At 41.5% G+C, this 22,940-nt stretch overlaps 1 protein-coding gene across 10 annotated transcripts in view; it reads left to right on the forward strand.

Annotated features, from left to right (window-relative positions):
• The window catches only part of PTPRT (protein tyrosine phosphatase receptor type T), a 452,370-nt gene extending 429,651 nt beyond the window's left edge, over nucleotides 1–22,719 (forward strand). For all 10 annotated transcript variants that reach the window (XM_054081441.1, XM_054081448.1, XM_054081450.1 and 7 more), the window contains 10 exons: nucleotides 410–526; nucleotides 2,177–2,331; nucleotides 4,738–4,873; nucleotides 5,869–6,018; nucleotides 8,870–9,043; nucleotides 12,495–12,626; nucleotides 16,541–16,666; nucleotides 18,042–18,205; nucleotides 18,781–18,916; nucleotides 20,058–22,719. In XM_054081441.1, coding sequence (XP_053937416.1) covers nucleotides 410–526; nucleotides 2,177–2,331; nucleotides 4,738–4,873; nucleotides 5,869–6,018; nucleotides 8,870–9,043; nucleotides 12,495–12,626; nucleotides 16,541–16,666; nucleotides 18,042–18,205; nucleotides 18,781–18,916; nucleotides 20,058–20,111 — 1,344 coding nt within the window. In that variant the 3' untranslated portion in view covers nucleotides 20,112–22,719. The remainder of the gene's footprint in view (nucleotides 1–409; nucleotides 527–2,176; nucleotides 2,332–4,737; nucleotides 4,874–5,868; nucleotides 6,019–8,869; nucleotides 9,044–12,494; nucleotides 12,627–16,540; nucleotides 16,667–18,041; nucleotides 18,206–18,780; nucleotides 18,917–20,057) is intronic.
• The last annotated feature ends 221 nt before the right edge of the window (nucleotides 22,720–22,940 follow it).

Raw genomic sequence — 22,940 nt, forward strand, 5'->3', positions numbered from 1 at the left:
ACAGGTATCTCACAATCCCTGTGAACTGAAATTCTTTGTCTAAACAGAGAGAGTTCAGAAATACAGTAGGAGCAGCATATTTTTTTCTCAAAGTGGGTGGTAGTAGTGACTGTGTATTCTGTAAGTGTAATATATAGTCTGGGCATCTATGGAAATTTAAGACTGTCTTAAAGAAAAGGAGATAAATGCATCCTTTTCATCTGTATTCACTCAGAGGAAGTTGGAGAAAATCCTCCCTATGGTTTCTACATGTGGCAAAGGAATTTTGATCTAATTTATACAGTTAATTTTGATAAGGTACCTCAGAAGAAAGCCAGTTCACATTAGTTTGAAAATGAGGCAAAACGTAGGTCAGCTCTGATGCAACCTGAGCTAGTTTCTCTCAAAATTTTCCTTTTTCCCCCCTCAGGTAAAATGTGTTCGATACTGGCCAGATGACACAGAGGTGTACGGAGATATTAAAGTCACATTAATTGAGACAGAACCATTGGCAGAGTATGTCATACGCACATTTACTGTGCAAAAGGTAAGGAAATCTTCAGTCAGCTGAAAACTTGATACAACACTTAATTGGTGTGCAGAAATGTGAATTCTGGGAAATGTGTACAGAATCCTCTTGGAGGTGGGAGCTGTTACTATTTCGACAGGTTTCACTTCAGAAACCTAAATTTTTGACAGAGTTTCCAGTTTTGAACAAATGATTTTGCATGAACATCTTGATAGAGCCACAAAAGTAGAATCCACAGTGCATGACTCTTAAATGCATCCAAAAGCTAACAGACAGTTGATGGTATGCCAGGAATAATAACAATCATATTTCACAGTGGCAAATTACACATTAAAAAAGGCATGAGTTAAACGGAATGCCAGGTAGAGTCCCCTTTCAACAGAAATAAAAAAATAATAAAGGCAAGTATATAAAGATTATCCCCAAATCAGCAGGATTGGGAAGATTTTTCTTATGTGTGATTAGAAATTGGAAGTCTAAGTGTCAGAGCATTCCAGGTCTGTCCAAATTGCTCTCCAAACACCCAGTAAATGGTTTTAAAGCTTTTCAGAAATTCCTGCTAAATGAACTTCAGCCACCCTGGGAGTATTGTTTCAGTTTTTTAGTACATCTGCTCCATATTTCATTAGATCACTGGAAAACTTAGTAAGAAATGCTAATGCCAAAATCTGACAAGTTAGAGGGCCTGTTGCTGGACTTCAGATAAATATTCTGTATGGAGAAATGTCACAGCTAACTGATACTTCTGTGATACGCTTTGCAGGGCATATGCAAGTGGAGACAGTTTTCATGTACCAATAACTCGGTCTCACCAGAAATACTGGGTTTTGCCCTTTTTATGACTAGCTGTAATCTCAAACTGAGATTTTTTTTGGCGGCAGGTGGCAGAAAATCTGTTGCCTGGGGCGTGCCCACTCTTGAGATGTTCATTCACCAGGCTGTTGCATCAATGCCTCAAAAAGGATTTAGAAGTAACTTCTTGGTTGTTTATGGCTGGATAAGTGCAGTCATGGTGTGCTGGGGCTGAAGTCACCCTGTGAAGCTCCTAATCAGCTGGGTTTGAACTCTTAAGACTACAGGTTTTCTTCGGGAGCTGACATTCACCTCTATAGTCCCCAGCTGTGTGTTACCCCCTTCATTTGGAGATCTTATAGCGACCTTCCAGTACCTGAGGGGCTACAGGAAAGCAGGAGAGGGGCTGTTTACAAAGGCTTGGGGTGACAAGAAGAGGAGCAATGGGTATAAACTGGAGAGGGGCAGATTTAGACTGGACATAAGGAGGAATTTCTTCAATATGAGGGTGGTGAGGCACTGGAACAGGTTGTCAAGTGAAGTTGTGTCTGTCCCATCGTTGGAGGTGTTCAAGGCCAGGTTGGATGGGCCTTGGGCAGTCTGATCTAGTGGGATGTCCCTGCCCATGGCAGGGGAGTTGGAACTGGATGGGCTTTAAGGTCCTTTCCAAGCCTAACTATTCTATGATTCTATGATTTGTACTTGGAGTTCAACTTAAAAACTATCGGAATGAAAAGCAGCATAGTAGGACACATCCCTGCATATAATGAGAGGCAAGTGCTTGGTCAGGTCTCTGCGTGAGGGAAAGGAGCAGTGATCAGAACATGCTGATTGTAGCCTGATGGAAGAAAAATAGAGGCTGTGTTGTCTCCTCAGAAAGGCTACCATGAGATCCGAGAGATTCGACAGTTCCACTTCACCAGCTGGCCGGACCACGGGGTCCCTTGCTATGCCACGGGCCTCCTGGGCTTCGTTCGTCAAGTGAAGTTTCTCAATCCCCCAGAAGCGGGACCCATTGTTGTGCACTGCAGGTATGCATGGGCTTTGAGCCTTTCTTACAGCAGCTTTTTCCCTGTTTTTTTTTCTTCTTGACTGGCTGTAATCAACTACATTTTGTTTGTTTAGGAGTATAATTTGTGGCCCTCACCAGGGGACAAAGTGGAATTTGGTGGTTTTTTTCTGTAGTTGCAGTTGTGGAGTTTGGCTGGCATGAATTGGAGATGATATAAGTAGGTCAGAGAGGGCCATTAGAATGTAGAAGACTCTCTGATGGCCTATACTCTCTCAGATGCTCATAGCAGAGCTGGGAAAATGGTAAATATCTGGAACAGCCATTTCACTCGTTATCTACAACAAACCTCATGGCAGAACGGACAATGGCTGCAAAAAGACAGGGAATTTTAAAGCAGCTTTGCCTTTCTGTACCCACACAAACTGCATTTTAGCTTTGTACCAGCATCAACAGTCTTACTGAAACCACTTGGACATGTGACACTTAGGGACGTGGTTTAGTGGTGTGATTCTTTTAGTCTGTCTTCCCAAGTCTGGGTGGCAGTCACTGTGCATCTTGGTCTCCTCAAAGCCCAGGAGATGGAAGGAGAACGTCAGATTGAAAACCTGCCCAGTACCTTCCAGACAGAAAATAAAGGGTAATACCTGAGGAAACCTTGCTGCTGCTGCTGCCTCTGGTGGGGATTCTTCTGCACCGTTTTCTTCCAGCTGAACTTTAAGCCCTACTGTGCAATGAACTATATGAATATGTAGGAGAGTGTCCCTGGCATGAAGAACTAACAGTCTGTGTGATCAAGCATGCTGGGAGTGATGGGACAGCAGACACGTAGACCGGCATCAAAGTTAGATGACTTCAAATGCAAAGACAGACATTGCTACAAAAACAGAGGTTGAGTTTGTAGCAGCTCAGGTTTGAGTTTGAGCAGCTTCTCCAGCTCTCAGGGCACGTGTTCTGTGGTTGGATCACAAGGCTGGAGAGCAGAACCTGACCATCCTAAAATCTCACCCCTAATCAATCCACAGATAGTTGCCTCTTAGTGCTGTGCTGAGCGACCAGGAAGAGAGAGAAAATACATCCCAAACCACTTTAAAAAGTAAAGTCGATTAAATCTTACCTTTTAAAAACAATCCCGGATTGGGGTGTGTGTGTTGTTTTGTTGGGTTTTTTTTAGCAAGCAATTAATCAGTTTTATAGTAAAACAGAGCTAAGCCCAAATTGCTGGCAGAAGGGCATTCACCCAGAGCTCAGGGCTACCATGGTGCTATGAAATTAGTCTGGCCATGAAGGAGTCTGAACCTGGTTCATTGTCACCAAGAAAGCAAGGAGAAATTTTTTATCCTTTTTAATGAATTATATGCCATTTCCTCTCTGTTATTTATCTGCTTTTGAATTTTAATGACTTGCTTTAAGTGGTAATTACCAAATTCTCCCTACCGATGCCTGGCTGGATAATATCACTGTTCGATATTTATGAAGTGCCAGGATCCTCTAAATATAGAAATGTTAGAACTATTTGTTAAAATTCTGAAAAGCTGAGAGATAAAGGGAGAGGAAATGCCACTTATTCATTAAAATTCTGCAAATGAAAAATATCTTCTCTCTATTCAGCATTTGATTAATCAGGTCCATTAATTTATGGTCATTCATATCTCCTTGCTTTCGGCTCTGCTGGAGCTTTCATGCAACTGAAGTTTCCCTGATTTGAGCTGAGTTTCCCTTCTTCCTTTGGAGTAATGTGAAGAGATGCTCTCCTCTCTCTATCCTTCACACCTAAACAGCTTGGATGATTTCCCGGGAGGGGAGGAGGACACAGTGACAATACGGTTTTGAAGGAGATGGTCCAATTCTCACAAGCAGCAGGGGGGTCTAAACTGAAGGATCTGAGTAGCCTTGAGCTCCTTTCTCTATAATTTCACAATCCGCAATTTGAAATCACCTTCCGCAGGACACAAACGTCTCCCAATTAAAAAGGGAAAATAAATGTTTGAGGTGGAGGGCTGAGCCTCTTTCCTCATGACCACTTGATTAAATACGTGCATGATGTTTAAAGACAACCATGGAAGAAAAATTCTACAATTGTGTTTATTTGCAGCTTGGAGGCTGCTCTCCCACATCCAACCTGTAAAACAGCAATGATTATTTTCATATACTGATTTTTTTGTTGATGTTCAAGAGCATAAGCCTTTCTTTTTTATGTTTTTTTTCCTGCTGCCTGAGTCCATTTCTCTTTTAAGAAATTTAATTTCACCTCATTTTCCTAAATCTTAAGCTAATTTAGCTACACACAGAAATCAACCCGCTAGGGAGAACAGAGCAGCTTCTGAGAGAAGAGAGCTGTGTCTGTGATATGTTTTTTTTCTTCTCCATAAAGTCCTGCCTCTCCACATGCAGACTCTCATGATTTTTTTTTCTTTTTTTTTTTTAGTGCTGGAGCTGGGAGAACGGGGTGCTTTATTGCCATCGACATCATGCTTGACATGGCAGAGAACGAAGGCGTGGTGGATATATTTAACTGTGTGCGAGAGCTGCGATCCCAGAGGGTCAATCTGGTGCAGACAGAGGTAGGTGCCAGCAGGTCTCCTTTTACGATATACTGCTTTCCTGTCAGCTTCTCTGCTCAACAGGACCTCAGCAATTCATTAAGTCAACACTTGCTTCCTTCGTGATGTGATTATACAGAACTTTCTGTGGCTGAACATGACCAGATATGCACCGAATCACATTCCCTGGCAGCTTCTCAGGGTTTCCAAGACAGGAGGGCAAACCTTGAAGTTAAGGTCTTAACGTTGCTGATTAATTTTATTCTCACAGTCAAAAGAAAAAAAAAAAAAAGCTTAGCTCCTGAATCCTCTCATGACTCATTCATAGGTATATTGCAGACTCAAATGGAGCGCAGTTTATATCAATTTCAAGCTAAACAAATCAAACATTCTTAATTCAAGGTTGCTGATTAAGCAAGCTGCTCCATCATGTACCTTCTAGCAGCCGCACAAACTTCTATGGAAGTGTTATGATGCTGCACAAGTTTTATGTATGTGCTTCAATGCCTTTCCCTCCTGAGGGACAGACAATAGCCTGGAACAGAGAATGGTTTTCAACTTTGTTGGACTTCTCATATTTAGTTCAGGGAAAGAACTTTACCCAGAGTCCAGGAGTTTTGAAGAAACACATGGAGCAGACCTGTCAGTACCTTTGTTTCTCTGGTGTTATCATAGGTCCAAAATATAATCCATTCCTGCCCATTGCCTCATGATTGTGAACAGAAAAGCTTCACAACCTGGTTTCCTTCTCAGCCCACCCTACTTTTGTCCCAGCGCTCTTGAGAGTGGTGACTTCCCATTTTACTTGTAAATTTGAAATGAATACATGAAACCTCACGTTCAATGATGGATGAAATATGCTCACAAAGCTGTCACATAGCACACTGTGTAATTTGTCTTCACGTGAAACAGAGCCAAATATGCATATTTGGCATGATTATTTTTTTTAAAAGCACAGTATTTCATGAACTGTATTGAATATATGATTTTAATATCTTTTCCTTTCCCCTCTGCAGGAGCAGTATGTATTTGTTCATGATGCCATTTTGGAGGCATGTCTCTGTGGCAACACAGCCATTCCAGTTTGTGAGTTCAGATCCATATATTACAACATCAGCAGATTAGATCCACAGACTAATTCAAGCCAAATAAAAGATGAATTTCAGGTAATTATGTATTTCTCACTCATTGCAGTTGATGTCTTGAAGGTGTTTAATAAATTTCTTTGTGTTATTCTACAATTTCCAACAGAGCAGATAAGGGCTACGCTGAGTTGAGGTCTGATTTCAGCTGATTTTTATTGCTTTACTGCTGGATCAGGCAGAGATTTGTTTCTGACATGGACCATTCTGCCTTTGGCAAGGAAATATTCCTCATCATTTCAGTAGAGCAAGGATACTAATTTTCACAGATAATGTTGTACTTCTCATTTCAACAAATATTCTGTTGTTCATTTTCTTCTGTAATTTATGCAGAAACATTTATGCCTCGGGGTTCCTTATTATCCATTCTCATGGCTCACATGCTGCTTCCAAGTCTTGACAATCAACTTGTTGACATCCTTTCACACAAAGGAGAAAGTGAGCTCAGTGAGCGTTACTGTCTCTATTACTAATTTTCAATTAACCGAATCCCTCTGCTCACTGTGTATGTTTTGCTGAGTACCTGGTGGTGAGAACTGAAATGGCATGTAGTAAAACTTACAAATGCTAGAGTAGCGTGATTTATGTGGGGAAATAACGAAACGGGGTCTCCTCCCCTTTTGGTATCACCATTGCTTACCCCAACCTAATAAATGGGCTTGGGACACAGGAGCCATAAGACCTGTGCAGTTGTATCTCTTGCACAGCAGAGAACTTGCCCTGCAGACCGGTGAGCTAAACTTCCAGCCTTATTCCCCATATACGTGTAAATCCCTTAAGGCTTTTCAATCAACACCAAAAACCATAATATTGTTGGAAATCTGGGCAAGGCAAGTTTAATGGGAAAGAGAGCTCTGCTGTTTGCTGAGACGATGTTCTTAGCAGTAGGAAGATTCCTTTAATTGTAGGAAACCTGTTCCTCCCTCCACTTTTCCCGGGGAAGTGTCTTTTGCAGCCAGAGAACATCTTTTGGGAGCCCCAGCGTGAGTCAGATGCCTCTTCTCCTCCCTCTCTACGCTAAGGGAAAATGTGTGGTTTTTATCTGAAACCTTACAGAGAATCATCAGGGTTGGTATAGTGAGATAAAGAATGTGGATCTCAACTGATGACAGTTCAATTAAAAAAAGATCTGGTTTTATCAAGTGATATCAGATCTATAAAAGTGTTTCTGGTTCTGGACGCTTGGCATGAAGGAACCAAAGCCAAACTTCATCAAATGCTGTTATACTATTTTAAAAAAAGTCACCGCTTGCTGGTCTTATTTTGTCATGAGATGAGAGAAGATTTGTCGCCTGTGTGCTTGTTCATTGAGCTGCCAGGGGCTGGCAACAACTTGGGAAGGAAATACTCCACTGTGCTTCACATAAGAGGCTCATTCTCTGTCTAGTTGTAGAATCTATTTTTACAAGATTTTGGCTCGGAGCATTCCTGAGCCCTAATTGTCTGGATTTAATGCAAAAGATTGTATCTTTTGGTAGAATCTTTATGAACTATTTGATCTAACATTAGATCTATTAGTACAGTTGGTATTAATCAGGTCCCTGTGGCCCTCAGGTAAGGCTGGATGCATTTCTCATGCATTACTTGTTGTCCAAACATGCAAAAGCTCATTCTGAAGAAGTTTTGTAGTCTGGATAAGTTCAGAAACAAGGAAGAGAGGGAGAATGGCATAAACTAGGCATTAAAATCACTAACAAGTCACCTACCAAGTTGTCTGCGCTGCCAGAGATCTGAGATTTCATGTTGCTTCCGCAAACAGACTACCTGCCTTCCACCTTTAGGCAGAAGAACTTGAACCTGATCATTTACAGCAGCTATGTTATTTCAATTTTTATGCTTTGACACATTCTGTTATCTTGGATTCTTGACCTTCCTTCTTTCTCCACTCATAGTCTCTCTGTGGCTGAAGTCAAGGTCTTTATAAGAATTTTTATCCCCTAAATATTTTATGTTCCCCTGATGGGACTGCACGGGCTTTGCTCAGGAAGAGAACATGTAACAAGTGGAAGTGGAATAGCATCAGATAGCCACTGATGTACTTAAGCAACAGTGTTTAAGATATCTTCAGTATGATTTGCTGGTTTTGATCCCTGCTGACCAGTCTGGACTGGTTTGTCAGGGGGCCTCAGGAATGGATAACGCCAAAGAAAACTGGATTTAAACAAATGCAGTGTGTCAAGCAGTTGGAAAGGTGGACAGCAAGACTCCAGATATAAAGTATGATTTTGTGCTACTCCAAAAGTAAAGCAACAACTTAATAATACATGAAACAGATTGACTTTCCTGATAAAAAAACAAACAAACAAAAAGTAATATTTTCTCTTACATTTTTATATACATTGTTAAGATGGATCAGTAGTTTTACTGAGGAATCACCAGAGGATTTGAACCCAGTCTGACCTGCTGGACGCGCTGGGTCAATACTTAGGGTACTTCTGCACATAATTCACTCGAAGAGGGAGAAGGATTCATGCATCCACCCTGGGGTGGTAGAAACATGTGGAGGTTTTACTCCATGACCAGGGCAAAACTGCAACTTGTACCTGTGCCAGCTATTGCTAATCTCTAGGAAAGAACAGAAATGTTATCTGAGTGCTGTGAGCTGAAAATTGTTAGTAGGTGTGTAGTGCCCTCAATTTATGCTGTAGCTTATGGTGTTCAGCAGAGAACCTCAGGATGATGTGCGAGATGTCATGTACTATAGCAGCAAGCAGTTCCTTCAGTGCTCCTACTTTTTCATTCTCTGGGATCTCAAAGATCCCAAAGTACCTTTAAAATAAACATATTGTGCAGATGGCATCCTTCTTAGAAGTGAATTCAAAGACACTCAGTCTGCTTTTATCTGTCTTTCCCTTTTTCTGTTCCCCTTTCACAGACTCTCAATATTGTGACACCGCGTGTTCGGCCAGAAGATTGCAGCATTGGTCTTTTGCCAAGGAACCATGACAAGAACCGCTGCATGGATGTGTTGCCCTTGGACCGGTGCCTGCCTTTCCTCATCTCCGTGGATGGTGAATCAAGTAACTACATCAATGCTGCACTCATGGATGTAAGCAGCACTGCACTGTCCTCGTTGATCCTGGTCCATGTGTCGAGTTGATTTTTTTCTCAGGATACTTATCCGAGAGAAAAAGATCCAAAGTAAAAAAAACCCTTTTTAATTGCAGTTTCTGGGTGTGTTATGTCCAAACTGGGCAAAGGCGCATAGAAATGTGTCGCCCAGACTATGATTATCACACCACTGTTGTGATTCTGCCTCACATGGGTGAATCATTTTTGACTCAGAAGTTCAAGAGCAGGCAGTCTGAGGTTGTATTGTAAGGCAGATGGACAAAGACGCTGTAAGACAACTTTGATTGTCATATAAATTGGAAGAGAAATGTTTGCCAGGTCAGCTCTTTGGAAAAAATAGTTTGCAGTGTGGAGCGAGTGATTTATGTGAGCTTATGCGATTGAGAGTATGGGAGTACAAGGATCAAATGTGCAAATTACTTTAAGGCTGAAGAACATGAGTTAAGCTGATCTGAATCTGTCTGAAGGCATTTTCTCTTGCTTTGTTTATAAGGTAGGATCTCACGGCACAGGTCATTTGTTATAGGGTGAATTATGTTGATGGTTTCTTTCTGCTGTGGTGCCTAACTGCCTTTGGACAAAAATGTCTTGAAGGTCACTATTGCAGTTGAAGAATATGTAAATATGATCCAGGGTGCAATGTCATCGTTTTTCCTCTAGCAGTGTTGAAGTTTTTCTTTTCTAATTTTGTCTGTTCTTTAGAAAGAGTGACACTAGTGCATTTAAAAGGTTAAGTCAAACAATCATAGAATTAATTTTAGATTCTTTCAGAAAGATTGTGATGTTTTCATTGCAAATATACCTAAGGAAAGCGTGTTCTTTAAAGTGTGTTTCCAGCTTTGACAGGTCTGCAGAAGCACAATCTATTCTTCTCCGGTTTCTTAAGGACCAGGAATATATTTGCACATTTCAACCCTCTTTGCTAATACTTTTATCCTTCCCCACAAAATTCCTGCAAATGAAAATTTTTTGTCCAATTGAATTTTTCTGCTGTCATCCAAATTCAGCCACTCTGAGGTTCTGCGGCTCCCTTTCCTCCTTCCATAGAGGAAACGGCAGCTTTTGAAAAAAAAATAAGAAGTTAATCAGAGGGGAACAGCCCAAATCCCACACTTTCATGTGTTCTTGCTGAGGACAGGACTTACAAATTGTTTTGTCTTTTCCAGTAGCTTCACCTCTGAAGTCTTGTACTGAGCATAGACTTACAAAAGATCCTCCATCCCATATTGCCTTGAGCTATCGTTAGTTATTTCATTGTTTGAAGACAGGCACATGCTGAGGAACACTTGACAACACAGTCCCAGTGCTGATCATTTTGTTTACAAATTTCTCATGTTTATCTCTTTCTTTTAAACTTCTCCCCAAACCTCATTTGACTGCAGCTTGTTCTGTGTATTACAATGAAAGCTATGATGGAAGAAGTGCTAGAGCAGGAAGGGATGATGGTACGCCTAGAATGGGTTACTGCCTGGGTTTGGAAGCATGAATTGTCCCAGGAAGTCAGTATGGCTGGCTGCTTTGGACTATATTCACCGAAATTAACCTTAGACACACAAGTCCAATTGAACCCTCCCTTGGAGGTGAAGCACTCACTCTGGGCTCCTGGCTGAAACTGGGCAGGAGACTCGTGGTCTGTGAATTGCAGAGCATTAAAACACAGCCTTTCTTGCCTTGAGTTAGCTTTTGTGAATACAGCCAAAAGGCTACTGCTGCCACCTTTCCTCTTCATGCCCTCTGTTCCTTTCAGCTAAACAGACCTTAGGACCTTTCCTACCAGAATCATCGGAAAGCTATTTTCGCATTTGCAGAATGGTTTGTTAAGAAGGAAGGAGAAATATATCCCTCACCTCCCTCTAAAACGATTGAACATAAATTGTTTAGCCACATCTCTGAGTCAAGCCACGAGGAAGTGGCAATAGGTTTGTATTTAATGAATGGGGCTTGGAGAAAGACGTGTTCATGTCCACACTCTGTTGTCATTTTTCCCCTGAGATCCTACTCTACATGTTCTCTTACATGAGTAATTAATGCCTCTTTGTTGCCTTCCCTTTAAATAAGACAGTGAACCTAGTTCCTCCCCTGTAGCAAAGAAAACTGGTGGAGAATGTTTCTTTTTTCTCCTAGTATCAAAACGCACAAACACTTCTTACCTTCAGCCAACAGTTTGGCCAATCATGCAATCTGCTATATTGGTGCACAATTTAAAAACACAGCAGAAACATTATAAATTCATAACTCTAAGAGATAAGATTCACTATTTTATTTAGCACTATGTTGGTCTGGTACAACGTAGTTTTTGACCCATACTGATGCTCCTAGGTTTGAAATACAAAGTAGGGAGAAAGTGGAAAATCTATTCCATGTGATCATTTCCCAGGAAATGGTTTCCTTTTCCTTTTTTCCACGTCATTTCTCACCCTCCTCGCATGTGCACACTCAAGCACAGCACAGCTGCCCTGCAAGCTGATGCAGAGTGTGCACAGCATCTTTTCCCTCTTCCAGCGTGGCCTGCTGAGCACTTCCACCCGCATCTGACTCATATGGAAGAGAAAAGGCAAGCCCCCACAATAACCATCTTAATACTTTGAGTGGTTATTTATTTCTTTACTTTAAATCCAAAATCTTAGTGTGTTTTGTTCTTTTTTTTTTTACACACAGCAATATTTTGCTTTTTGAGTCAAGCCTGCTTCACAGACGTACAGCATAAAGGACTGTGCAGCTTGTATGCTCATTTATGCATCGCCTGCCATGGCTGGAAAGCAATAAAGTTTTGAGCTTGTACCCTTTCATCTCAAAGTGCCTTGCAAACATTCATTAACACAGCCCCGCAGAGGTTAGGAGCACAGTTCCTCCCCTTCGTGGTTAGGGAGACTGAGGTCAGAAGGCTTTTTTGAGGTGAAAGAAAAGCATCAGAAATGAAATGCCATTGTCGCGGGCTCTGAATATTGCACCACAAGCTCTTAAAGAATGGCTGGGATCCAAATGCGCCACCTCTGTAACACTACATCCCCAGGGAGCAGCAGACAGAGGGACTAATCCCTTCTGTACTTCCAAGAGTCCATTGCAGAAAAAAAAAATAGCATTTGCTTCTGGCTGTTTTCTTTCCAATTATTGTTATAATATTACTGATAGTAGTAGTAGTAGTAATACTAGAATTAGTATTATTTGCTGAGTCTCAAAATATAAATAATTGATTTGGGTAATCTCTGCTCTTGTGACACTTCTTTAATGAAATGTCTTCATTGGGAGCAAAAGAATCCCATTATGAGACATTCATTCATTGCAGAGCGATAACAAGGAGAAGGATATGTGATTTGTATAATCTGGTTAAATGGCTCAGATTGCCTAGCCATGGCCTCCCGGGTATAATATTCGTTTGAATAAAAGTTGATTGAATTTTTTTTTAACTAATCTTATTCTTTTGTTAGAGCCACAAGCAACCTGCTGCCTTTATTGTAACCCAACACCCTCTGCCCAACACCATAGCGGACTTCTGGAGGCTGGTGTTTGATTATAACTGCTCCTCGGTTGTGATGCTGAATGAGATGGATGCAGCACAGGTAAGTGATTTTGCATCATTTCTGTCATGTAACTTTCTTCACAAATCCAGGTGGTTTTAAATGTGTTTCTGCTGACATTTTCATGCTCCCTCTCTCCCCAAATCAATGAATAACAATGAGTCATAGAATGGTTTGGACTGGAAAGGACCTTAAAGCTTATCATGTTCCAACACCCCTGCTATGTGCAGGGACACCTCCCACTGGATCAGGTTGCTCTAAGCCCCATCCAACCTGGCCTGGAACACCTCCAGGGATGGGGCAGCCATGACTTCTCTGGGCAACCTGGGTCTGGGCCTCCCCACTGGTGAAAACTCTTCTTCCTAATATCTCATCTAAATCTCCACTGTTTCTGGTTTAAACCGTTGCACCTCATCCTGTCATTGTATGCCTTGATGAAGAGACCCTCCCGGGCTTTCCTGGAGGCCCTTTTAGTTACTGGAAAGTTTACTGGAAGGGGAATTGTAGGGTAATAGGTAATGTTTTAGGCTATAATGAAGAATAAGTCCACATACTTGGCTCCTTCTAAGGCAGTTTACTCTTACTTCAATTAACAGGTTTATCTACATAACATTGTGTTTGTGGGCCTAAATCTTCCTTCCAAACACATTACCTTCCCTTTCATATTTTTGTTTGTCTTTGATTCAGAAAAATGTTCCCTACCACATCCCCAGTGTGCTTCATGCTCACCAATCCATGTGCCGTTTCCAGAAGAATAAAACCGACAGAGATGCTGAAATCATTAGGAGGGTCTTTCCCCTGAGATTTTCAATACAATTCTGTAGGACTGAGAATGTGGTTTGCACAGTTTCTGGAGAAGAACGTTTTCTTTCTAGTGCCATGTGTAAATTGATTTCTTGGCTACTAAGCACATCATTATTTTCAGGAGTTGAGCTTGCTGGGGGAGGAGCTGCTGCAGTTCCTCCTGTACGAACATTTCCAGCCACCTTGCTGATGAGTGGCAGAAGATAACAGCTTTCATAAAGGCGCAATCATGCAATTTGTGTGAAGAGTACATTTGGCATGGCTAATTCACCCATTACAGCACTTGTTAAATAAGAGGAGAGGAACCCTCAAGTAGCTAGTACTTCATGGATTAATTTTTCATTTGTCTCTGTCTTCAAAATCTTACCACACTTGAAGGCAGTGAGATTATTGATCTCTTTTTTTTTTTTTTTTGGATAGCAATGGAGAGACCAATCACCCCATTCGCTGAGGGGATCTCCCTTCATGGGTGAATGCCACATGATTTAAATTCCAGCCTCAATGAGAGCTCTGCTCAGAAGTGAGCTCTCTTGGTGACCTATCAAGTCCCACCACTGTGCGATGAGCTGGATGTGCTGTGCCTTTGCTGCCTCTTGTCTGACTCCCCCTGCCTGATTCTATGTCTTGGCGTTGACTGCAGAGGCACATTTCAACGTTCCCTTTTTTTCTGACACTTTAAAGAAAAAAAACAGCTTTTTCTGGAAATGACATCCTTTCTCACATTTCATTCTTGGTAAACACAAACCTATCAGCCTCAGCCAGTGTTATTCTTGTGACTGTCTTTCTACACAAGTCTTTATCTGCTCTGTTTTTTTCCTAGAAAAGTTTTGCTTTGATGAGGTATTCTGTAGGACGAGAAAAGGAGATTTAGCATTTATCAATGCATAAAGTCACTTTGACAGTTACTCTAGAATAGTGTAACCTACCTCAAATCTGCAGCCAATGCCCAAACCATGATGATTTTAAAGTTTGCATCTTATGAGCTTTCGAGGAAAGGTGTGACTGTTCAGAATCATAGAATCATTTAGATTGGAAAAGACTCTTAAGATCATGGAGTCCAACTGCAGATCTAACACTACCAAGTCTCACTAAATCATGTCGCTGAACGTCATATCTTCATGTCTTTTAAATGCCTCCAAGGATGGTGACTCAACTACTTCCCTGAACAACCTGTTCCAATGCTTGACAACACTTCCCATGAAGAAATTCTTCCCAATATCCAGTCTAAACCTCCCTGGTGCAACTTGAAGCCGTTTCCTCTTTTCCTATCACTTGCTACTTGGGCACACCACTGGCTCATATTCAGCCCTTCACTGACTAACACCTCCAGGTCCTCTTCTGCCAGGCAGCTTTAACAGCCACTGTTCCCTAAGCCTGCAGCGTTGCATAGGGTTGTTATGGCCCAAGTGCAGGACCCAACACTGAGCCTTGTTGAACCCTATCCCACTGGCCTTGGCCCATTGATCCAGCCTGCCCAGACCCCCTCTGTAGATAGAACCTTCCTACCCTCACGTAGATCAGTAGAGCAGTTGTGAAAGTGAGGTTTCTAAAAAGGATACTTAATGATGTTGTGCTTTCGCTGTCATCGTATGACAACGTTGTCCTTATCTAGCTGTTCATTATTGCCTGCTTTAAGTGCTGTACCCTAAGCACTACAAAACAGTTGGTGTACAGATACCGTGTTTGTGAGTATGAGCAGAGTGTGTTACTCATCTCCATGAGTAGAACACAAATACTAAAACTGCTTTAAAAGCTGTGCCTGAACTGTAGAGAGGAAAAGAGTTAAAATAAATAGCTAAGCAAGCCTTTAATCTACTAAGCAGGGAAGAGGAGCAAATAAAACCGTGTGGAGGTCAGAGAATATAACAGACGTTTTTAAGCACTGTATGTACATTTGGGTAGATGGCCATTCACAGAGCTGCTTTATGAAAAGAGGATTTTCAACATTAAGGAAAGGTTTAATCTTTTTCTTCTTTCCAATGCACCTTGAGGTTGTTACCTAAAGCACCTGCTCAGCTCAAATCTCCTCGCCTGCTGGACAGGTGCTTTGAGAGGAGAGCTGTAGGCTGCTTGAAAAGCTGAATGAAGAGTAAAGACAACCTTCAAAGAAGGACTTGCTTATGTGGTCTTTGCTGGCTTGCTTAATCTTGAAAAACTAACAAGGGCAAAGATGTATAAGATTGTATGAATATCCCACCCAATTTCAAACCCATATGATCAAAGGAATAACAGGAATAGAGAATTAATGCAGTAGCATGCACACACTTGAAGTTATTACTGGCGATGATTGAACTTGAAAAGCTTGAGATCAAGTTCAAATGAGCATCTGGGGGTTTCAAAACTTCTAAAAAATTACACTTGAAAATAGGAAGAAAAAAACAGGAAGAAACACAATCTCAGCAGAAACTGCTAATGAGATCTCATGCAAAATATTTTCTCACCATGGTCTATTTCCAGATGGATTTGAAATACTTAGATTGTAATTTGTGTGGATAGGAATTTTTTTTTTTTTTGTACTTTCAATTCAGTAATATCAGCATAAGAATAAAGACTTCCAACCTGCTCCGTAAACTTCAGAAATGTAGTTGTGGTTCACCCTGCGGTCGGAGCTGCTCTTGTTGCTCTCAGAGCACACTTGTTCTCACTCCCCTGCTTGCTGGTAGAGTCAGAAAGCTAAAGAGTTCATCTCCCAGACAACAGAAGTTCCTCTTCGCTTGAATTAAGATGAATATTATCGATGTGTATACTCTTTTCCCCATTAGCACCAAACCGATGTGGTTCCTATTAAATTTTCTTACAGACACTGATCTTTTAATGTTCATTTTCAATCAGTACCCCTACAGAAGCTTCTTTTGTCGGCCACCTGGACTACACCTTTGCACTACAGAATTCAATCAGTTACAAATAATGTTCATAATAAAAGAAGGAGGGGGGGAGGAATGGTCAAGCTTCTAAAATTTCTTTCTTTTGCTCTTTATATTCATGATATAAAAACCTTTTACTGGGCTAGAATGAAGTCTTCTTTGAGAAAATATATGTAATACAAGATTGCTTATGGATTATGAGCTGCTTATAAACTTGAAAGAAGACTGAATATTTATTTCCTTGTTAATAGTTAAGGTGCTTTTTGTTTGTTGTCATATTTTCTCCAGCTCTGCATGCAGTACTGGCCAGAGAAGACATCCTGTTGTTATGGCCCAATTCAAGTAGAGTTTGTTTCAGCAGACATTGATGAAGATATCATCAACCGGATATTCCGGATCTGCAACATGGCCAGGGTAAGATCAGTGAAATACCAGATTCCCTATTTATTCTCAAAAATATATTGTGGCATAAGGAAGAGGCAGAAACAAGACTTGGGGTTTAGAGATGCTGAATCTCTCACCTACAAACAAAATTCCACTATGGAATTTAGTAGCTACTTCCTTTAATTAACATTTGATTGCATCAGTCTGCATTGGTAAAAGACTCTTGGCTGAAAGAAGAAAGTGGATAATAGGAGCTGAAAATCGGTATTTAAATGGAAAGCATTTTTCTGTGTATATTTGAGAACAGTTCATCACTTAGTAGCCAATATAAAACCATCAGTATTGTAGGAAATAAACTGAGATAGTGCGAGCAGCTCTCCATCTGTCAACTACTATGCAGTGCCTCTGAAGACAGATGTAACGTTTACTGGGTAGACTGGGATTCCCATTTGTCACTGTTTTTCCTATAAATAAGCAACTGTTATTTCTGTAAGCAACTTGTTCTCTGTATTCCTCAGCCCCAGGACAGCTGAAATGATAGAAGAAAAGTTTATTTGCCCACTGGACCCTGAGAGCGCAAAGTCAGGGCTGCAGGAAAGGGTTTCAGTAGGGACTTTTTCTCTCATTAGTTGTTTCCCAGATTGACAATGTCTCATTGTTTTATTCCTTTTTCTAATCAGAAATGGAAACAGGCTCCACAAATTAAATTTCCATGCTGTTTAGCACATCACTGTCTGATCGTATGGTCAGAGCCTGTGCAGCAATTCAGTCTTGGCGTTGCAAACTGAACCTTGTGGTCCAACTACACAATCTGGTATATCAGTTAGATATTCACCATCCTGTATCCCAGGCCAACTGCCTCTGAACTAGGGACAACCTTCAAGTTACAGAGCTAATAAGACTAAGGTTCTCTGATTACCACAATGAAGCTGTCTCGTAAATGCATAGCTGGCAGGGTGAATGCTGTGAACTCACAGCTCTCTGCACCCATCTATGTTCAATACCAATACTTACTGCTAACATCTTTATGAGGATCCTTTCCTGCCGCAGTCCCCCAGATACTGGGGAGGCTTCTTTGCTTTTAATTCTTATAGGACACAAACCTCTAATAAGGGAAAGATGTATTTGATCTATTTTTACAGTTCACTGAGACATTATTCTCTACTGGAAACGAAACTGTGCAACTGGTTTCTTTCTGTAATACCTGAGGTCCTCGTTGTTATGTGGATTACCAAAAAGTCCCTATTTTCCCACTGTATCAGGTGTCTGGAGTGGAGGATGTTAACATTGATGATATCAGGTTCAGAGGGGAAGATGCCATGTAGCCAGTGCCGCTCCCTTCTTTAGCGTGTGTCTCTGCTTCCTGCCATGTTCCGTTTAGCATCTTGAAAACACTTTGTTTTAGCCTCAGGATGGATATCGCATAGTTCAGCACCTGCAGTATATTGGCTGGCCAGCATACAGGGACACCCCTCCTTCCAAACGGTCCCTTCTGAAGGTGGTCAGAAGGTTGGAGAAGTGGCAGGAACAGTACGATGGGAGAGACGGGCGCACTGTTGTCCACTGCTTGTAAGTAGGATTAGAAAATGTCTGTAACCTCCTGAAATGCTGTTTGAAGAGCACTGATTATGGATCTGGAAATCTAGTGGTTTGCCAGGCTTCAGGTGGGGAAAATGAAGTTAAATTACATTTGTAATACACTTCAAGTTGAATATTGTGCTATATTGAGATAGCATCCTGGCCCAGAGATTTTACTGATTGTGGTGAGAAGTAGCTGAAAAAGCACTGCTGCTTTCTGTTTTATAGGCATATCTCATGACGGGAGCCTAGATACAACCAAAGCAGCACTGCCACATGTCCAGCTCCGACCACGGAGCTGCTGTGGGTCCCAAAGCAGTGAGGAACTGCACTGCAGACTCTGCAGCTTCCCTGTCCACCACTGCCAGGGATTGGCTTAGCCCTTCCATCCCTGTCTCCTATTGTGCAGGTTTCCACTTTTAGAAACCCTTCAATGTTCTTAACCAATCGTTAGCTTATAGTCTTTTCCAATTATATGTAGTGTCTGGACTGTTGCTCAAGGAGTGCTTTCCTCCATTCTCTCAGCCTTGCCTAGCTTCACGTGTTGCTTCTTTTCTTGTGTCCAGGAATGGTGGGGGACGCAGCGGCACGTTCTGTGCCATCTGCAGTGTGTGTGAAATGATTCAACAGCAAAATATCATTGACGTGTTCCACATAGTGAAAACATTACGGAATAACAAATCCAACATGGTGGAGTCACTGGTAAGCTGATTTTCCTGCTCCTCACCCCGCTAAGGGAATGCAGACTATGTTGATTTGGCTTCATCACCTGATCATCCTGTAGTTGCCACTTCATGGCACTCAATGTGAACCGCTCCATAACTTTCCCTGGCACCGAGGTCAGGCTGGCAGGGCTATGGTTCCCCAGATGTTCATTCCAGCCTTTCTTGTAGATGGACATCACATTTGCTAATCACCAGTCAAGTAGGACCTCCCCAAATAGCCAAGACTGCTGATAAATGATAAAAAGTGGCTTAGTAAGCATTTTCATCAGCTCCTTCAGTATTCTTGGGTGGGTCTCATCCAACCTCACAGACTTGTGTGCGTCTAGGTGACGTAGCAGGTCACTAACCATTTCCTCTCAGATTATGGGGGCTCCATTCTTCTCCCCATGCCTGTCTTCCAACTCAAGAGGCTGAGTGCCTGGAGAAAACTGATCTTACTATTAAATATTGAGCAAAGAAGACATTGAGTACCTTAACCTTTCCCTCATCCTTTGTCACTAAGTTTCCCCATGCATCTAATATAGGCTAGAGATTCTCCTCAACCTTAGTCCTCTGGTCCCACCGCTTCTCTCCTGGAGCAGAGGGGAACTGCTGCCCTGGCAGTGTGATGAACGCTGTCTCCCATGCCCAGCTGCCTCCAGGAGGTTAAACCCCAAGTAGTTGTCACCATGGCTGTGGGAGAGGGTGGGATTTGTCCTCCTCTGCACGCATACAGCCCAGTGTTCAGTGCCGTGACATGCATTGAAACCATGAAAGGAGAATAGTCCGAGCCCCAGGCCCTGCTCTCTGCAACCGAATGGATAAAACTGTCCTGAATTCAATCATCTCGATCAATCACACCGAATTCTTTCCTCAAAAGCAATGCCTGCAGTGAGGGCTTGAAGCAAATAATGAATAGTCCATACTATGGCTGTCTCTTTCAGTGTTTTTCTCTTCCATTGATGAGACCATCTCTTAGTAACGCTTGTTCAGAATCACATAGGAATGCAATTACTGTTTGCCTGGTCCTGCCAAATGGTATAAGCAAGAGGAAGGAAGCGGTTTTGGCAGCTTGTAGAATGAGGTTCTGAAGAATTTACCTGTGTCCTAAAGCCACTTAATTTTTTTCTCTCTTTCAGGAACAGTATAAATTTGTATACGAGGTTGCACTGGAATATTTGAGTTCGTTTTAGCCCAACGGAGGGAGGGAAGCCTCCAAAATGCCAGACCCCAGACTGGCAGACGCTTCTCCCCTCCTCCACAATGGAAGGCAGTAACAAGTGTGGGAAGGAAAACCTCTCCTTCCTGGAGCAAGAGACTGAAATTGCACAGATCTCGCTGGAAGGAGGAGACAATGCCTGTGTTTGCTGCTGCCTGCTTCCTATTGGAACATCTACCGCTTCTTAAATAACCTACTGTAAAAATTAGCAACGTGGGAGACAGGCTGAAAGACTGGACTTTCTAATCCCCTCTGACTTCTTCTCTCCTCTTTTGAATTGTATTTTTGTTCTCCTTGCTGCAGAGTGGGGAAGGAATGAAACCCTTAGGAAATTCTCTTTTAAATATCTCCTTTTTAATTTATAATTTTGTTCCCAAATCTCAGTCTTTAATTTTTTAATTTCATGCAGCAATCACTTGGGAAAAATGAGATAGCCATAGGGGATGTATGAAATGTTTCATTACAATTTGTCTACCTTATCTGTTTCCTTTTATTTGTTTTTCAAAATGAAAAGGCTAACACAAAAAAAAAAAAAAAAACCACTGGAATTCTCTTCCCATATGTAGCCCCTTTTAGCATGAAAATAGATGGTAGAGATGAGAAGCTGTTCATGGACTCACTGCCTCGGCTTCTACACAGATGTTTCCTCCCAGTTTCTGCTAGACTCCCAAGGCTGTGCATGAACCGGTTACATCTCTCTGGTCTGTGTTTGTTTCAGTGCTGGTGAAGAAATACCATTAATGAGTTTCCCAGCCACTTGAACCTCAAGGTTAAATATTTGCATCAAAGAAATTGCATTTGTTTTGCAACTTTGGTAACGTTGTTACCGCATTTTTCAAGTATTTGCTGGGGTGCAGTGTGTCTTTGAAAAACAGGGTATAAAGTAGGTATTATTGATCATATACTATGTATTATTATTTTTTTATTTATTATTTGTATTGCTGTAGATCTTAGGACCCCTAGTCATGACAGGATCCTGCTGAACTAGGCACTGTGCAAGCAGAACAAAGAAGGTTCCTGCTCAAGAGATTAAAATCTGAAGGTAATCTTAAAATTTGGTTTGGTCAAGATTTCCTCACTATTTCCAAACTGTTGTAGAATCAGATGTAGTTGAGTGGTTTACTTGGATTTCCAGGCCCTACAAGCTTTGAAAAGGTAACCCATCCAAGCTGTAGGAAAGGTGATGTACACACGCAGAAACCCATTCTGAAACGCGTTAAAGAAAGCGTTAAACCAGCACAGCAACTTTCCTTCTTAAGCAAAACTGCTTCTGGTTTGTTCTGCAAAAATGCTTGTGCGACTCTTCATCTTGGAAACAAACATCAGAAGTGTTTCACCAGGGTTCTGGAGCTCACTGATTTCTTAGCAGCTAAGAAATTGCTTTTCCAAAAGAGTATGTTTGAGTAGTTAATCATTAGGGTCTGCAGGGTAATCTTGGAGAAGGAAAAAGGTAGCTGGCTGAACAAGACCTTACAATATTCAGTGCTTCAGATGAGCCATTTATTTATCTTGAGGGTGCAGGGATATGAGATTACTCTCCTTAAATTAGACGCTGGGAGATATAGGTTTCTTTAAATACAAACTTGCTAAAAGTTAAACTGAAAGGTTAAGAGTTTAAGGAAACTCCACTTTCTTACCACCCTGTAGTTTTCCACCCTCAGGTAAATACTCAGAGATCATGCTAAGAGCTTGGTCATGTCAATGCCTGGCATAGAGCATGCCAGAAGTTTAAAACATTTTGCTAATTCTGTATGTAAATTTAAAACACACCTCTGCCTCATGGTCATTCTTTTTTTAACAGTCATACCTTTGCCTTGACAATGAAAGATGAAAACGGAATCTGATAAAAGCAACTCTTGGCTCAAGCATACCAGTATCTAACCAAATAGTTGTTATCTCTACCAAGACCTGCAACAGTGTAAGGAAGGATGCTTGGAACTGCAATAATTCTCTTCCTGCTAAGCAGAGGAGGGGCTTGCATAGGATACTGAATTGCCTTGCTCACATCCTTGCCAAGGAGCTTTGGATGCTTGGCTTCAGTATTATGAAGATCTTAAATGAGCTTGAACCACATTTTCCCTCACGTAGCCAGTGTGCCATAAAGTATCAATGAGAACTCTCTCACAGGTGCCTCTGCTCAGTTTCTATTTGGTCCTCTCTGTTGTTTGCAAGAAATCACAAAGTCACTTTTAGTTCCTATTGGGGCTGTAGGTGGATGTCTGGCATCTCATGAAATAAACGACTGCTTTTAATGTTACTTTTTTTCTTTGCTGTAAAGCAACACAAACAGTTCTGCAGAGAAGTAGAAGGCAAAAAGAAACTGTGGGATAAAAATGAGAAGGAAGGGATACTATTAGTGTTTTGAATAGAGGTGGCTTGTGTAACAGTGTAGGTCAGGAGTTGGGAACTGTTAGTGAAGAAGAAGGAATCCTGATTCCAGAGTGGGATAAAAGACTGCCCAGGTAGGAAGAACCTACGAGTCAGCAAAGTGTTCATGACTTCGCTAACTCCAGAAAGCCAGAAGGAATCACTCCCTGTGGATGCTGTGGAAATATTAATTAGCCTTTAACATTCTGTTAGTGATAAATAACCTCATGAGTTACTGAAGGATTCGTGCAGGCACTGGGAGTGGCAGTCAGGATAAAGGGAATAGAGAGGTAGAAGAAATGGCAATAGGAATGAGATGTGCATTGTAGGAGGAAATTCGGGGCTTAACCGTAGCATGAAGGAAAGAGAATTAAAAAGCTAGAAGTAAGCCTGTAGGAGGAATGTATGCACGGAGAGAAAGTGGTGTTAGATGAGA

This window comes from Cuculus canorus, chromosome 16 (assembly GCF_017976375.1).
Source record: "Cuculus canorus isolate bCucCan1 chromosome 16, bCucCan1.pri, whole genome shotgun sequence".
NCBI classification, from domain to species: Eukaryota; Metazoa; Chordata; class Aves; order Cuculiformes; family Cuculidae; genus Cuculus; species Cuculus canorus.